Here is a 16,466-nt window from a genome sequence, read left to right on the forward strand (position 1 = left end):
GTGCCAAATATTGGCTCACATGCTCGATGGAGCTGGAACCATCTGATCCATTAAATTTGAAGAAATCAGGGAGCCGATACTTGGGTGGTAGCAGGATCAACTCGTACTCGTTGGGGTACGGCTTGGAATAGCCGATTGTCCTCCTTTTCGGCACCATGCCGAACTGGTCTCTCAGGATGGTACTGATCTGATCCGCGGTGCTGGCTGCAGGAGCCGAACTCTGAAGATTCGCCGGGGTGGCATACTTAGCCAGCCATGCTTGCTTTTCCAGCTCTGAGCCAACTGCAGGAGCTGAGCTCTGGAGGTTTGTCGGAGTGGCATATTTAGCTAGCCACGTCGCTTCTCAAGATCCGTTCCCGAAGTTCCTCATGTTGTTCCGAAGTCCCTCTTTGTCGCGGCCTGGTTTGTGAGCGCCCAGTTACCGCAGTCTGGCACGTATGTGCACGTGTACCCGTGAGGGATCTCCTTAGGCGCCTCGTGCAAGAACTGGTAGTCACTAGGGTCACCACCGATCTTGTAGACGACGTATGCCGGTGAATTCGGCACTTCTGGTGCTGCCAACGCGAATGGCAGCGGTGGACGGGACTGGAGTGGCATCTCTCCTTGGTATGTCCCGAGAGCTGGTCCTGACGGAGAGTACTGGTGCCTCATGATTTCCTGGATCACCCGAAGAGCAACACGCTCCAAAGTGTTCACCAGGTTCTCAGAGTGGCGGTGTAGCGAATGAGCTACCATGAAGTTAATCTCCTGACGCAGGGACCTGGTGCGTTCTTCGGACGGGGCGGACAGGTCCACTCCATCGAGCGCGCCTTCAGGTGAGAACCCTTTCCACCTGATGCCATGTGAGCGGGTTCTGTGAAAGGAGCCGATGAGGTCGGCTTCGAGGATCGCCTTGACCTCGTCATACTTCTTCTTGAGCTCCTCGGTCAGATCCTCGTACGTGACTGGGGTGCCGTCCGCCATCTCAGATGTAGATGGCGATGTGGTTGATGTCGAAGATTGTCCCACCGGGCGTGCCAGAATGTGTTGCGGTCAGAAACCCACCGGCGAGCAACGACGGGCAACACAGGAGAGCCGGGAGCAACTTAGGGCTGCGGCTGGCCCTGGTCCCTCCGAGCGACGGCCCGCAATGACTCGGCACGCACGTCCGATGCTGGTGCAAGGGCGTGCCACCTGACCTATACCTGGTCAGGAAGGTGATGGAGATGCCTCGCTTAGTTTCCTGCATGGCATACACGTAAACATTAAATACGAGCCTCGATCGGCTCTCAGGTTGTCCTGTGAATCGGCTCAAAGAGCCGATCCACCCATGATTCACACGAGGTGTACGAATATATGGTGGTCCTGCTTGATCAAGATAAAGCTAAAACGATCTACGACGATTTAGGGTTTTCACCCCATAATCGGAACATCCTACTCGTGATTGAGCCTCGCGGCCGCGCACGGTGATCGTAAGCCGATCCTAGACAAGGCCTAAAAACCAACACGAAGTTGATCCCCGGAACATCCTGTCTAGGGCTAGCAAACTACACCCTGCGCGCCGCTGGATCCTTCAACCCTTTGTAAGGCCTAACTATGCAGATATTAAACTAATCCTTGAAGAACAAGGAGCAACCATAACGGATCGGATCTACTAAATAATGATCAAGCGGGGTGCCGCCCCTACGCCTAAGATAGGCGTAAGGGCGGCTAGATGTCTAAGGGTTGCACGACGATAGCATATGATACGAGGAACAATGCTAACCCTAACACATCTAAGATAACTACGTTGCTCGCCATCAAAAAGGCTTCAGTACAAGCAACGCATGAACAACAAATAAACTTGTACTGCCTAGATCGCAAGATGCGATCTAGGCAGCATGATGCTTACCCGGAAGAAACCCTCGAGACAAGGGAGTTGGCGATGCGCCTAGATTGGTTTGTGGTGAACGTGATTGTTGTTTATTTCATAAACCCTAGATACATATTTATAGTCTGTAGACTTTCTAACGTGGGAATAATCCCAACCGTGCACGAGTCAAGCTCTAACTAACCGACACGTATCCTACTAAATTACAGATACACGGGCAAACTAGCCCAAACTTTGCATAACAGGCCGATTCACGTATTTCTTCCATGTATATTCTTCAAGTCCATCTTGATCGCGGCCCACCTCTGATTCGGTCAAATTCTGGTGATAACATACTTATGGTGTCCCTCATAATTATCCCATAAATAGTGGGCCATTTGGGAATTAATAAGGGCAATGGCCCATTTTGGGAACTTAATCACACTAAGGAGATAAAGAGGAATACTGGCCAAGACACTTCTTACCAGCTCCAATTTAGCAGCGTGATTAAGAAGTTTTCCTCTCCATCCCCCAGCTCTGTTAAGGATCGTATCCACAACAGGTTGGATATCCTCCTTCCTAAGTTTACTGTGGTGAAGAGGAACCCCTAGATAATTCATAGGGAAAACTCCTAGCTTACAACTCAAGGATTGAGAAATAAGTTGAGCATCCTCTTCACCTACATTAATAGGGACAAGATCACATTTATGGAAGTTGATTCTCATCCCATACATGTGTTCAAAGCAGGCTAGAATCCACTTCAAATTTATGGCAGATTGGATATTATTTTCTAGGAAAAGGAGGGTATCATCAGCATATTGCATGCTAATGACCCCACCCCCACCTAGATTTTGCATAAGCCCAACAATTTGTCTGTCACCAGCAGCTTTATAAAGCACCTTAGTGAAGACATCAGCCATAAAATTAAAGAGAATTGGTGAGATGGGATCTCCCTGTCTCACACCTCTGCTGGTGAGGAAGAACTGACTATTACAATCATTAATTCTCACACCAACAGAGCCCTTGTGTAATAGACCCTCAATAATAGACATCCATCTTGGACTAAAACCCCTCATCCTCATAACTTTCAATAGAAAATATCTATCAACCCTATCATAGGCCTTTTCATAATCAAGTTTAAAATAAACCCAGAAATGTCCATTATGAACTACATCATGAATGACTTCATGAGCAGATACCACACTCTCAAGAATGTACCTCCCTTTAATAAAAGCTTTTTGGTTAGGAGAAATAAGTTCCTCACTAACCACACCCAGCCTGTTAGTAGCACACTTAGAAAAAAATTTAAAACTGCAGTTGGTTAAGGCTATAGGTCTGAACTTCTGTATAGTTACAACATCAGGTTCCTTTGGAATTAGAGTCAAGAGAGAAAAAATCAATCTATACAGATCAAGTTTCCCTTCATTCCAATCCCTAACCATTGCCATGAAATCAGCTCTAATGAGATCCCAGAAATGCTGGTAAAACAAAAAGGAAAACCCATCAGGGCCAGGAGCGCCTTCAGCATAAGAGCCAAAGATAGCATCCTTAACTTCTTTCTCAGAAAAATCAACACTAAGCATATTATTGTGTTCTTGAGACACCAAATCCTCAGGGTCCCAAAAATCATCCATCAAATCAATATCAAGGCAAGGCTCCTTACAAAACAAATTCTTATAGTAATCAACAGCTAACATACCTTTGTTGTCTTCAACCATCCCAGCCTCCCCTTTCAATTGACAGATCTGCTTCTTCCTTCTCCTCTGGTTTGCTACCGCATGAAAGTAAGCAGTATTACGGTCACCTTCCAAAATATATCTCTCTCTAGCTCTTTGTCTAGCTTTAATCTCCTCATTACCCCAGATTTTAGTCAATTCATCAGAAATACATTTCATCCTTTGTTTGGAATTTGGAGATAAACTTTGAGTCTCAGAGATAATATCAAGGAGGTCATATTCAGCTACTAAACTTTGCTTAAGTTTCCTTTGGGCAGATTCAATGTTAGCTGACCAGCCCTTCAAACCTTTCCTAGTATTTCTCATCTTAAATTGCCATCTATCAAGAGAATTCTTGTGATGGCAAGGAATTTGCCAAAATTTAGCAACCACATCATCAAAACCCTCAATTTTAAGCCACCATTTTTCAAACCTAAACTGCTTGTTATGAGGATTTTTCAGAGCACCAGTATCCACAATCAAAGGAGTATGGTCACTGCCAACTCTGGGTTTTGAAGAAAGATCGACTACTAGCAGGGAATAAAGCCTCCCAACAAGTAGACACAAAAACTCTATCTAGTAAAGCCATGACCAAGTTATCTTGGTTATTAGCCCAAGAGAATTGTCTACTAGGGTTCTTAAGCTCCATCAGATTGAATTTATTAATTCAATCATTAAACAAATTTGCCCAATGCTGGTTTATGTTCCCAGTATTTTTTTCACACTTTTCTCTAATGAGATTGAAGTCACCACCCACTAAGGTGGGGCCACTCCAACAAGCCATGACATTATGTAGTTCATTAATAAAGTCTAATTTATGTTCATCATAAGCAGAACCATACACAACAATGAATCTCCACACAATACTATCTCTCTTGGCCTTAATCTGCACAGAGACACAATAAGATAGGATATCCCACTTAAATATATCAAAGACCTCAACACATGGGCGGACCCAGGATAAAGTTTTAGTGGGGGCAAAAATTAGCTAAGTGGTGAAAACATATTTGCTAAGTGGGGGCAAATCAGTCCTTAGCTTAACTAATTACAAGGTGAGTGAGAATTGAGTGGGGGCATCCGCCCCCATTGAGTATACCCTGGATCCGCCCATGCCTCAACATTAATGCAAACAAGGATACCTCCAGCAGTTTTCACAGCTGGCAACCAATTTGAGGAGAATTTTCCTCCTGGATCAATTTGTTGCACTTGTGAACTAGAGAAATCCTCTTTTTTAGATTCAGAGAAACAAATGATATCAGGGCATGTTTCTCTAATGAGATCATGCATTCTAGTAATTTTATCAGGCCTATTCAAGCCTCTACAGTTCCATATTAGGGCTACTACCATTTTCAAAGATCAATTTTCTTCTACCTTTTTCCTACTATGGACTAATGTCCAGGGTTCATCATTTGTCTACTAGGTTGATCCGTTTTGCTAGTTTGCTCTAGCTACTCAAAGTATTTATTTTCGTAAGTTTTGTTTTGTCCAAAGCGGGTGCACCTGGTGAGTTGACCATGTACTCAACTTTGGTTTAAGCACTTCTGCTTCAGTATTTAGTATTCTTCGACATGTTTAATGTTCTAATGATCAATTATCTCAGTACACTGGTACAGTACACTATTATTCAGTATTCTTCAAGCATCCAGATATATAGATAGATTGAAGTTTTAAATATATTGTTGAATCATAAAGCTTTGATTTCCATTTCTAAAACCCATCAACACATGAATATCTCCCAAGGAGGGTGCAATTGGCTGACTTGTGTTCATTGGCCTTTTGAACTCCCAAATTTAACGAGGCTAACATCAAGTAATCGTTCGTAAAAATACAAGTAATCATGTATTGTAGTAATCATTAGACTCGTTTAGTTTGGGATTTGTCATGCAGCTGGAGCTGGAGAGATAGGTGCAGGGCTTTGGTGGCGTGTTCATCAGTGTTCAGTAGTGGATTTCGCCTAGCCAAATCAGTCAGCTACAAAAACAAATACCAGGTAGCTTGATGCCTAGTTACAGGTGGAGAAATACTACATGCATATTAAAAGGGCCGGTCTGATATGCTGGAGTCCAAAAGCTCGAAAGGATAAGGAAATACTCGAGAAAGTAATGTCATCTGGATGTTTTTATATCAAACATAACTGACTGAAATCATCACAGGTGTGTTCAGAAAATAGCAAACGGCGCTTATGTCGGACCGAAGATTGCAACAGCTAATGTGATCTGCCTAGAAACGGGAGGTAATCAACAAGGCGTGCCTCGTATTTACAGCTCAGAACACATGGTATCCGTGTGGATAGGATATCTCACGGTGCGCAGCGGTGCAGGCGCTGGCAAGCTTTTGAATGTAAATATGGGGGGCAGAGAAGCGTCCTGGCTCTACAGCACCTCCTCTTCGTGGTACAGGTACAGCCCGAAACCGAACCTCGCGCATGCCTTGCAGAAGGCCGCCTCCTCCGCGGCAGCCACGGGGTCGTCGAGCCGTGCGTCGCTCAGCGATGCTGTTCCAGCAGCCTCTCGGTGAACCTGCACGGATGAAAGCAAAGGTAAACAACTCTATGGAAAATGCTCGAATTAACGCTGATTAAGTTATTCAAGTGGTTTGTTTCGTATGTGGCCTGCACAGCCATGTAATTAAACATTTCCTTTGGAAGACAGACTGCTTACAAAACTGAAATTTGTAATTAGAACTCGTCAGTTTGAAGCATCTTTGATAATCCCTCCAATCCATGATCAGGGTTGTGGTTTTAGTTCAAAATTTGAACTAAAACCACGACACTTAATATGGATCACAGGCAGTAGTATGTTAGGCTGAACCATCACAGGGTAAGCATAAATAATAGTGTTACAGAGCACTACACTGCCGAAGCATGATGAGAGTGTCTACAGGAACTTTGTTAGCTCCTACCCATACTAAATGTTGGGTGCAGCCTTCTCTCAATCTCTCAGCTCATTCTTAGTGGACACACATGAGCAAGGAGAACAGGGGAGAAACTTGCTTGAGCAACAAATGCTCTTCCACTATTATATAGCCACATATGCTACATCTTGGCTTCCAACTTACTCTCCATATGGGGTGCCTCTCCTTATCACCCCCCTAATCTTGTCATCTTCTTCCTCGTCTCCAGGATCTCCTTGTTCAACGGCGACCAACGCCGCAACTTCTTCCTGCCACTTCATCTTGAGACGCGCACTTGGCTGCTTGATCCGCACATACCGGCCGCACGCACAACGCGCTCCAACACGCACAACGCCGCAGGCCTTCAACAGATCACCAACGCGCTCAGACGCACGACGTGGACCGGATACATACAAGCTGGGCACACCCGCCATGGGCACACCTAGCCACCCTGGCTACCCACAAAAGCTAAGAAGCTCAAGGCGGCCTATGCCAAACAGATGGCTCTTCGAGGAGAGACCGGCAGCTCCGATTCTGAAGACGAGCCTCGGAGAGGGGATGCGTAAGACAAGTGCCGAAAAAGGCCTTCACCGGACCGCCCCTCGAAGGTCATCGTACACCGCCCTAGGGCAGCTTCGACTTCGCAGCAAGAGGAGACCACCACGAAGACATTCAGACACGCCGGAACGGAGCCGACTAACATGACCTTGCCGCAACCAAACCTTGGTCACCACCATCGTCGTTGCCTCTCAAGCCTCCACCCCGGAACACCCGATATGGCCACGTACAACCTAGACGCGGAGCAGTGCCGCCAAGGCCTGCTTGTCCTCTCGCTGAGAGACTGCGGCGTCCTCGATCGCGCCCCAGAGCGATGCCGCCTGCAGGTTCACCTCCATCACCATGGCCCAGTTGGTGTAGTCTCCGCGCTTGAGCATTGGGAAGACGAGGCTCGTACCGCCGCCTCCGCCGTTAGTCATCTCGCGGATCACCTCCCGGTGTACCACGACCTCGCCCCCGCCGTGTCGCACCCTGCTCCGTCCCCGACTTGGCGATCGCCGTCGCTCGTTTGCCGGAGGAGGGGTTGCGGACGCACGCCGCTGCTGGAGAGGTGGTGGTGCCGACATCTCCCAACTTGGTGCTCTAGTGCTGGTATGAGGCCACTGCGCCACGGCCGCCGCAGCCTCCATACTGCTGTGCAACGCCTCCATGCCGCCGTGCGCACGACGTCACAGCGCGCCGCCTCCACATCCGCCGGGCTCGCCACGGACTCACCGCTCGCCATGGCCCCGAACCATGAGGCTCTGATACCAATTGTTAGCTCCTACCCATACTAAATGTTGGGTGCAGCCTTCTCTCAATCTCTCAGCTCATTCTTAGTGGACACACACATGAGCAAGGAGAACAGGGGAGAAACTTGCTTGAGCAACAAATGCTCTTCCACTATTATATAGCCACATATGCTACATCTCCAGGTGTCGATGTAGAACCTTCATTCTAACTGATATTTAGTGCATTGAGGAATGGATCACATTAACAGTCTGCTGCATTCGCCTTGCAGCTAGTGAACACGATTGACAAACTGAAATTTGAACATACTCCAACATTTGTGTCCTCTCTTGTTAACATAACTCAGCAAACAGGGTTTATATATGCAGACCATAATCTTGTATCTTGTATGGGAAAATGGGGATTGGGGAAACATTTACTAAGGGTGCAAAAATTGCTAAGAAATCATGGATATGGTCTGTGTAAGGTTCCTACTAAGCAGACAAGCGGGGCTGCTGTAACTTGAGATGGGATGTGCAACAAGCATATGTGTCAAAGTCACAGATGTATGTAGGATTCGGAATTCAGTTTGCAGGCCAGCCAACCTAGACAGTCATGTGCCAGCCAACCTAGACAGTCATGTGCCAACCAAGTGAACTTCCCAAATTTGAAATTCTCCAGGAGATTTGACCCAGCCCCAACTATCCAATTCAAGCTCATAAATCATAATTATCATTGCAATGTAAACACAGCATATGTCTCTGAAATTCTTAATTCAGATAACAGGACAACCTAAACAACCATTGTGCCAACCAACTGAACTTTTCAAACCCCATCTATGCAAGTCCTACGTACTCTTGCAATGTATATACCTTTATTTTAAGGAAAACAATGTATATACCTTGTACGGTTAATTTACAAATTGCAAGAAACTAGTAAGAAATAGTATGTCTTGATAATTAGTCCATTAACTTAAAGATACAATGGCGGTCTTCCGATTATATGACAGTCCTCACAAACAAGAGATAGTAGTCAAGTACCTCTCCATCTGTACCCCGTATTGTGACACGGTATACCACCGTCACCTTTCCGTTGTCAGTGTAGATAACATCACGCACCTCTCCACACCAACCTGAAAACAGTATGCATGCTCAGTTGAATTTCATGTCGGGCAAACAGTAGTTGGTGCAATGAGGAGGGGCAACTGTCCAAGGGAATCAACAGAAAGGTAAAATTCAGATTATCATATTGCCATCAAATTGCCCAGCTCAGGCACACAGGCGTACTACTTATGCGCCCCTTCGACAGAGCGTGGATCTATGTGAAAATACAAATCAGCATCGTGTACGGTGGCACGAGGGATGAAGAGTGATGCACAATACAAAACAGATAGTACTGGCCATAAACAGAGTTGAAGCGCTATCGACCCGCATCGCTCGAGGCCAATTACAGCGATGATCGAGCAGATTTGGAGCGCAGTAAACCGGAGAGGCTCACCTGGGGCGTAGAAGCTGAGCATCCGGTTGGCATGGTACCTGCAGCAGAAACAAGGATCCATGAACAATCAACCAGAAGAAGGAACAGCCCACATTTCATCTGAATAATACGCGTCACGACATTATACGAGGGAATGCGAGGGATCCAGCAGGTGCCACGGTTGGTGGATCGGTCTGAATTTTAGACAAACAAACTCGGACTGAATTTCGTGGTTAAGCCGAGATCTCCTGGACGCTTCATCACCCCATTAATTAGCTGGATCTCGACCAAACAGAGCACTGCGATCGGCGCACGGAGAAAGAGAGAGGGAGGGTACCAGGGGACGACGGGGTCGGAGGCGGAGGCGCGGCGGGAGGCCGGGAGCACGATGGTGTCCGGGACGCGCTTGTTGAGGTCGCGGAGGATCTCGACGAGCGGGCGCGTGATCCCCGACGGCGCGGCGTCCAGCGGCACCACGTAGTTGCTCGTCGACGCTGCCACGGCCGACAACGGCCTCCTCCGCGCCGCGGCCAGCACGCGCACCCGGCTGCGGCGGAGGGAGGGCCGGGGGAGCGACGAGGGGGTGGGCCGCGCCGAGATGAAGGTGGAGGCGGTGGCTTCCATGGTGGGTGGGGAGGTAGGTCGGAGTTGGCGGGGCTGGCAATTGGAGGTAGGTGGTGCGATGAAGCTGGACTCTGCTGACGGTGACACTGCAGGTTGCAGCTACTAGTCGACCAGTAGTTGGTCACCACTCACCAGCCAGCAGGTAATTGCTTGCTTCACTGCCGATTTTGCGATAAATGAATTCAGCCAGGACACAAATGTTTGAATGGAATAAGCTCACCAAATTTCTGAGCAGATACATAGATTGTTGTCGTCAGTTACAAAGAGCAGATCCAGAATATATAGAAGTTAAAAAACGGAACAGTTTACACGATGTACATATCCAAGGATTAACCTAGTATAAGGTTTCCCGTCCAGCAAATCACTTCACAGCCAAACAGACTTGCATTTGTATGTCTGCTGTGGTTTCTGATATAACCAAATCCACTCCTCCTTCGAGTTCACAGCGGGTAACCAAGTTAGACTGCTCAATTGCAATCGGTGAATCAAGTCAGACAGCTTGCTCTGGATCGGCATGCCCAGCTCGTACCAAAACAAGCTAAGAAACCAGACAATACCGCATCTCTCCGAAACAAATCAAAGCCATCTCTTCCAGCTTCAGACACAGCGACACGCAGTACCTGACATTCAAAGGAGTGGCAGATAAATATCTCACAAAATGCTTGGAGCAAAACGAAAACAAAACCTATGTTAATGGACATTGAGCATTATTAGGGTAAAAAAAACAGTAACAAGAAAGGCTCTATAAAACCGCTGCCATGAACAGACTTGATTTTTCAAGTTCTAGACAGTCAATCAAACACAGTGGATGAATAAATCTACGCAAATATCCTAAGGAGGAAGAATAACGGAGAAGTATATGAACAGGGCCTATTTGACATGTTTTGTCAAGGCCTCTAATACTCCTACTATTTCTGTTGTTGCACTGCATAGAACATACAAACTAAGATGTACTATGCCCGAAATTTTGAACTGTTTGCACAATGTACAAATCAAGACTACAATGTTCTTGCTGGGTGGTTGGTTAATTGCAACTAGGAAAGCAGACCATTGGAGCATAACAAGAACCGAATTTATCATCAACAGACAAGTTTATTTTCTCAAGTTTCACCTAGTCTTTGTAAAGTCCATGTAAATATCCTAAGATGTACCATGATGGAAATTTTGAACTGTTTGCATAATGTAGGAATCAAGACTACCATGTCCTCGTTGCGTGATTGGTTAATTGCATCTAGGAAAGAAACCATTGGAGGATAACAAAAACCAAATTCATTTTCAACGGATAAGTTTATTTTCTGAAGTTTCACCTCGTCTTTGTAAAGTCTATGTAAATATTTTAAGTAGGAAGAATCACAAAGAAGCATAGGAACATCTCATGTTCTCGAGAAAAACAAAGAAACATCTCATGCAATGGATTTATACTTTAGTTTCCTCCTCTAGAGAGATCTTAATATATCTTGTGAAAGCCTCAAACATATTCTTGCGGTTCCACCCCATAATGTACAGAACAGGCAACCTAAGATGTACCATGTTAGGTATTCTAGAAAAAAAAAAGATATACCATGCTTTGCAAAAGCCAACTCAATTAACAAAATCCTTAAAAGCATGCTCAAACAGTATTCAATAAAAATATTTTTAGAACCTATAACTCAGTGATATATAAAATAAATAAATGACCATGAAATAAAACAAACTAAAAATTAAACAACCTTCCATGATTCATTTATGTTGGGCTAAAACAAAAGCAAGCATCCCAGCAAGACCACTACTCAGAGTCTAAAACTGATGTTCCAATAGGAGAAAAACAAGTAAACATGATGCAGAATCCAGAACCATCCCCAATAAATCCATCCCTTCCGAACATGGAATATTTTTGGGAAAACTGGCCAAAGGTTTCCACGAAGGGTTTTAACCATAACACTGCAACACTTGTTGCGCCTTACTAGGCTCAGTATAGTTCTATAAGTTGTATATAATGGACACTTGAGGAGTCCAGGAAGACTTCCTAGATGTCCACATGGCGCGGCTGGATCCATGTCTGCATTTTTAGAGTTTACACTACTCGAACTGGTATGCTAAGCTCTCTTCACCAATGATGCTGCTTCTGCCGTTCACGGTTTATGTTAGGTGGTGCATACTGAAAATACGGGCACTCAATCTAGACTGTCCTCTGTTTTTTTTTTTCCCGCTTAGTTGCTTTAAACGCTTGGTTGGCTTTGCTTCCCGACGCGTTCTTCTAGCACCTTAATCCTCTCAGCGATACCGAAGCAAGAAATTTCCGAGGAACATGGCGAGTGCTCCTCCACACATTTTGATATTGATCTCCAAAGAACCAACTCCTCTTCATCATATTCTTTCTGCACAGAAACAAATAGGAGTGCTCATTAGAGATGGGGTTCAAGACATATATAGAAGGTGTTTAAGGTTAAATATAGCATAGCATAGAATGGTTATCGACATATAGAAGGTGTTTAATACTAAATATAGCGTTGTACATAACGGTTATCGAATATATCACGATATATAGATGGTGTCTAACACTGCAAAAATAATAGGACATGACCGTTATCAAATATATCGTGACATATAGAAGGTACTGAATGTTAGATGTTAAATATCATATAATAGTCATAGAATATATCGCGACATATAACGGTTATCGAATATCCACAATAGTGGAAAGAATTTGCCAGGGCCGTCACTAAATCCTGAAACCACACACAGCAGTTAACTTCCTTTTGAACACAGCAATCCCGCCAAATTGCACGAGAAAACGACAAACATACCGATCCCGCCAAATTAGACTGCCCCTCAAACTTCCTATCATCCTCAACCTTGTCAAGGATGTAAGACAGTACGTCCCCGAGCGGGAACGCATCCTGCAGCTCAAATGAAAGGATCACGCCGATCGCTTCGCAATAGCTTCCCTTGTTCACCATATGAACAACAACATCTGCAAGATAAGAACAGTCAGTGTTGATCATCAGTCGGGAAGCAGAATTCAGCAGAATGGTGGTAGGTGCCCTCACCACGCAGCTTCTTCACAAAGAGCTGGGAGCATTTCAGCACGTCGGCGCAGGCCAAGCAGCCGCCAGCAAGCAGCAGATCGTAGAGCTCCTGCCCCGGGAACTCGGGCGGCACGCCGAATGCGGCCATGAGGAGGATGAGGCCGCGGCCGTCCCTGGCGCTGGCATCGGCGACCCGGCCCTTCTCCCGCACAATCCGGCTGCGCCACGACAGCGCCGCCACGCGCGCCTCCGCCCGCAGCTCGGCCTCCCCCTCGGGCTCAGGCCTGCGGCGGCGGCTGGGGCACCCGGCGCGCACGTAGAGCTCGAGGAGGAGCACGCAGGCGGCCTCGGCGCTCTCGCTCTCGGCGCAGATGTAGTAGCGGCTGACGGCGCGGAGGACGAGCGCGGCGGGGTCCGGGGCGCGGCGCAGCGCGGCGGGCCCCACGCGGCGCAGCCAGGAGCGGTCCCGCAGGTGCGCGGTGGCGAAGCGGCGCAGCGAGCGCGAGCCCATCTGCTCGCAGATGGCCCCCAGCGCCGCCTCCGACGGCTCGCCGGCCCTGCGCTCGCGCTCGGCGGCTGGCTTCGCCTTGGGCTTGGGCGCGGGGTCGGGTTCGGGCACCGGGTTCGGCTCGACCACGGCCGAGAGAACCGGTTCGGGCTCGGGTTCCGGGGCAGGGTCGGGGACTGGGAAGCTGGCGGCGGCGGCGGCGGCGGCGTCGACGGGGACGCCATCGGGCTTGAGCTGGGTAGCGGGATCGGGGTTAGGGTTGGATTCCGCTGCACGGTCGGTGACGGCGGCGAGGGCTTCGACGAGGACGGAGCTCGACTGGCCCCGAGGCTCCGCCACGCCAGCGGTACTGGGGCTGGGCTTCCGGTCCTGGTCGGGGTCGGCGAGCGGGGGCAAGGCGGCGGCGATGGAGTTGGCGTGGACGAGGATGTCGTGCCATTGGCCGAGGAAGTCGGTGAGCCTGTCGCTGAAGGAGGCGAGCTCCTCCACGGAGCGCGCGACGGCCGGGAGAGACTCGTCGGCGGCATCACCGGCGGCGGGAGGAAGCGGAGGCGGCGGGGCCATCTGGGGAACTGGAGGAGATCGCCGTCCGTCAGCCTCCTGGCTAGCGCTAGAGCAGTGACGCTGAAGGCCAAAGGACAACCAACGGAGGCCTCGCTCGCTCCAGCTCCCAACGCGTGCCTTGGCCCTTGTGCTGCCGATTTATCACCTGCCGTTTCTCATTAGTTTTGTGCACTTCTAAACCTTTTTTTTCATTGTTCAAAAAAAAAAAAAAAACTTTTTTCATAGACGCTCCTCTCTTTTCTCTTCTACCCTGTAGCGAGGAGATAAGGGAGGCCAAAAGGAGAGCGACACCTTTCCTTCCATCCGCCGCCGCCGCCGAAGGCAGGGTCTTCCTCCCCCTCCTCTCGTCGCTCCGACGACGGTGGGATTGGGGAGGAACATGTGATCTTTGGTCGGCGTGTAGATAGGTGTAGGTTAGGGTTTGCGGGCGGTGTACGATCGGTGTTGTCGCTGCCGCCACGAATAAAGTCTTCCGGGCCACCGCCTCGATGCCGCCATTGTGCGGAGTCAAGGAGCCGCGAAGTTGTGTCTCCGCTATTCGGTTTGGATGGCGGATCTAGGGTTCTCGAGCGAGATCATCGAGGCGATGGCGGGGATCTCGCTAGGCGATTTTGTTCTTCGTCTTCGTTCGCGTCACGGCGGCGTCTCCTCCAGCGCCGTCGGGGAGACAGAAGATGTACGGGAGCTGCGTCGACCTCATGTCTGATTGTCTCTGTCTTTCCTTCTCTTGGTGTTCGCCATGGCATCGCCGAAGACGAGCGGCGGGTTGGATCTGGTGCATGGTTCCTCAAGCACTTCTTTGTTATTTTTTCAGTTTTTGGGGTTCTTTCTGCAAGGTGTACGGGTCCATGTGTCCTTCTGGACTGTTCCGTGTTGTGTGTATGTATTATGTACTCATCTTTGATCTAATGAGGTATGTATACAACTTAAAAAACCCTTTTTTAATCAGAAAGAAACCCTAACCTTTTTTACTTTGATCTTTTCTTAACTTTACAATTGCATTTGGTGTTTCATCATGGGGAAGAATAGATATAACCTAGCAAATGGGATCATTATATATTTATATGGTGTGACTTTGCATTCTTGCTTTTGATCCTGCACGGGGAGGGCGATATATCTCACTAACACTCTTTTTCTCGACGAGAGGGAGGGCAGCCATGAGATGTAGGTTTTGTTTTTGCTCATAGGCTTAGAGGGGGGTGAGCATGGCAAATGTCTGCGGTGATTTTAGTAGAAAATATAGGGTGGTGCAGTGTGAGTAGCTTGCAATCGACCTGTTGTAGGAGAAAAGATGGTGAAATAGCAAAAGAGCATTTATGTGTCAATAATCTTCGAAGGTGTATAGTGCTTGCAACTCGGTGGTACCTCAAGCTTTGTTGTCCGTATGAAAAGTAGTCATTTTCATCCGTACAAAGTAGTCATTGTTATCCTATATATTACTAAATAGCTCATGTTAAGTAATAATTTTATTTCTATCCAGTGCAAACTCTCACAAAATATGTCACCCTAGTAAAAATAAATTATTGGCAGCCATGCATTGCTTTCCCTTCCCATTCTACCTCAGTCGGGTCATCGACACTTAATTATGCTAATTATGGACTGAGCATATTGTTTCCTCTAATTCTCACCTCCCTTACCCTTCCATCAAACCCTCCATATTCCTCCATGCTTCCCTTGAAAACCGATGAAAATAAGTGGATATATCTATTCTTAAACAACTAGACTAAAAACCAAGATTTACTCATGGATGGGGTAAACTCTTCTATTTTTGTTCATGGTTTCTCTTAAGTGTAACAATACCACTACCACATATCTCCATCTCTCCCCCCCTAGATCTTTAATCCGACCTACAAGCGCCAACTGGTCCAAACTCCTTGAACCTATGAGGTGTTGTAGCGCCACCCATGGATCCTATCTGGCAACCTCCACCATGAAAGTGTGTCCGATGCACACCACATTGACCCCAATTGCCTGATAAGAGCGGGTTTGATCGTTCAATCAAACTTCAAATTTATTCGATATTCCATGCCCCTCCCCGCACACGCAGTTGTAAGACAAACATGAAAGGAAAAGGTGGACCAAAAGGATATCCATCTCATAAGCATCTCTAACCAATCCTAGTTGAGCATGTCTTATCAAATCTGCCACCTTGGCTTAAAAAACTCTTCATGTTGGATGTTCACGCGATGTTTTCCCTATGCATTCTCCTTCAACCATGCCATCAATAATTACTGTATACCATCCATTTCGGTTTACTCCCATTTCCCACATTCGCTCCCTTCCATCAAGCACACCTTTTTCTTTTCTGCTTTCTTTACAAGTCACCATAGCACTACCATAGATATCTATCTCTCCCTTCCCCTTTAATATGTGATCTATTCTTGCAAGCACCAATGAGTTCATACTTCTTGAACTAGTGAGGTGTTTTGGCGCCACCCACGATCCTTTGTGACAAGCTCCACCTTATCGGAGCAAGTTTGATCCAAACCACCATTATGCATCTCTGTTGTTGCCATGCCACCCATCCGTTCAAATCAAAAGACATAGTTAGAAAAAGGTAAACCAAAAGTTAGATAAACTTTTTG

General features: G+C 47.3%; 2 protein-coding genes across 2 annotated transcripts; both read right to left on the minus strand.

Annotated features, from left to right (window-relative positions):
- Positions 1–5,643: 5,643 nt before the first annotated feature.
- Positions 5,644–9,940, minus strand: LOC127291732 (DNA repair RAD52-like protein 2, chloroplastic). Its single transcript, XM_051321044.2, has 4 exons — positions 9,515–9,940; positions 9,199–9,236; positions 8,742–8,833; positions 5,644–6,062 (listed from the first exon to the last, which is right to left on the minus strand). The coding sequence occupies exons 1-4, from the start codon at positions 9,799–9,801 to the stop codon at positions 5,916–5,918; spliced, it is 564 nt and encodes a 187-aa protein (XP_051177004.1). The 5' UTR covers positions 9,802–9,940; the 3' UTR covers positions 5,644–5,915.
- Positions 9,941–11,480: 1,540 nt separating this feature from the next.
- LOC127291730 (protein FRIGIDA) lies at positions 11,481–14,016 on the minus strand. The gene is made up of 3 exons (XM_051321042.2): positions 12,831–14,016; positions 12,588–12,754; positions 11,481–12,158 (listed from the first exon to the last, which is right to left on the minus strand). Exons 1-3 carry the CDS (start codon positions 13,879–13,881, stop codon positions 12,000–12,002), a joined length of 1,377 nt encoding a protein of 458 aa, XP_051177002.1. The 5' UTR covers positions 13,882–14,016; the 3' UTR covers positions 11,481–11,999.
- Between the last annotated feature and the right edge of the window lie 2,450 nt (positions 14,017–16,466).

The sequence above is a fragment of the Lolium perenne genome, chromosome 4 (assembly GCF_019359855.2).
Source record: "Lolium perenne isolate Kyuss_39 chromosome 4, Kyuss_2.0, whole genome shotgun sequence".
In the NCBI taxonomy this organism is placed as follows: Eukaryota; Viridiplantae; Streptophyta; class Magnoliopsida; order Poales; family Poaceae; genus Lolium; species Lolium perenne.

Excerpts from the sequence above, each read along its gene's own strand:
- LOC127291730 (XM_051321042.2), bottom strand. The coding sequence starts at position 13,881 with ATGGCCCCGCCGCCTCCGCTTCCTCCCGCCGCCGGTGATGCCGCCGAC. Across the intron at positions 12,755-12,830 it reads CTTTGTGAAGAAGCTGCGTG|ATGTTGTTGTTCATATGGTG; the intron begins GTGAGGGCACCT and ends CTTATCTTGCAG. Across the intron at positions 12,159-12,587 it reads AGTCTAATTTGGCGGGATCG|AAAGAATATGATGAAGAGGA; the intron begins GTATGTTTGTCG and ends GTTTCTGTGCAG.
- LOC127291732 (XM_051321044.2), bottom strand. The coding sequence starts at position 9,801 with ATGGAAGCCACCGCCTCCACCTTCATCTCGGCGCGGCCCACCCCCTCG. Across the intron at positions 9,237-9,514 it reads TCCGACCCCGTCGTCCCCTG|GTACCATGCCAACCGGATGC; the intron begins GTACCCTCCCTC and ends TTTCTGCTGCAG. Across the intron at positions 8,834-9,198 it reads GCTCAGCTTCTACGCCCCAG|GTTGGTGTGGAGAGGTGCGT; the intron begins GTGAGCCTCTCC and ends TACTGTTTTCAG.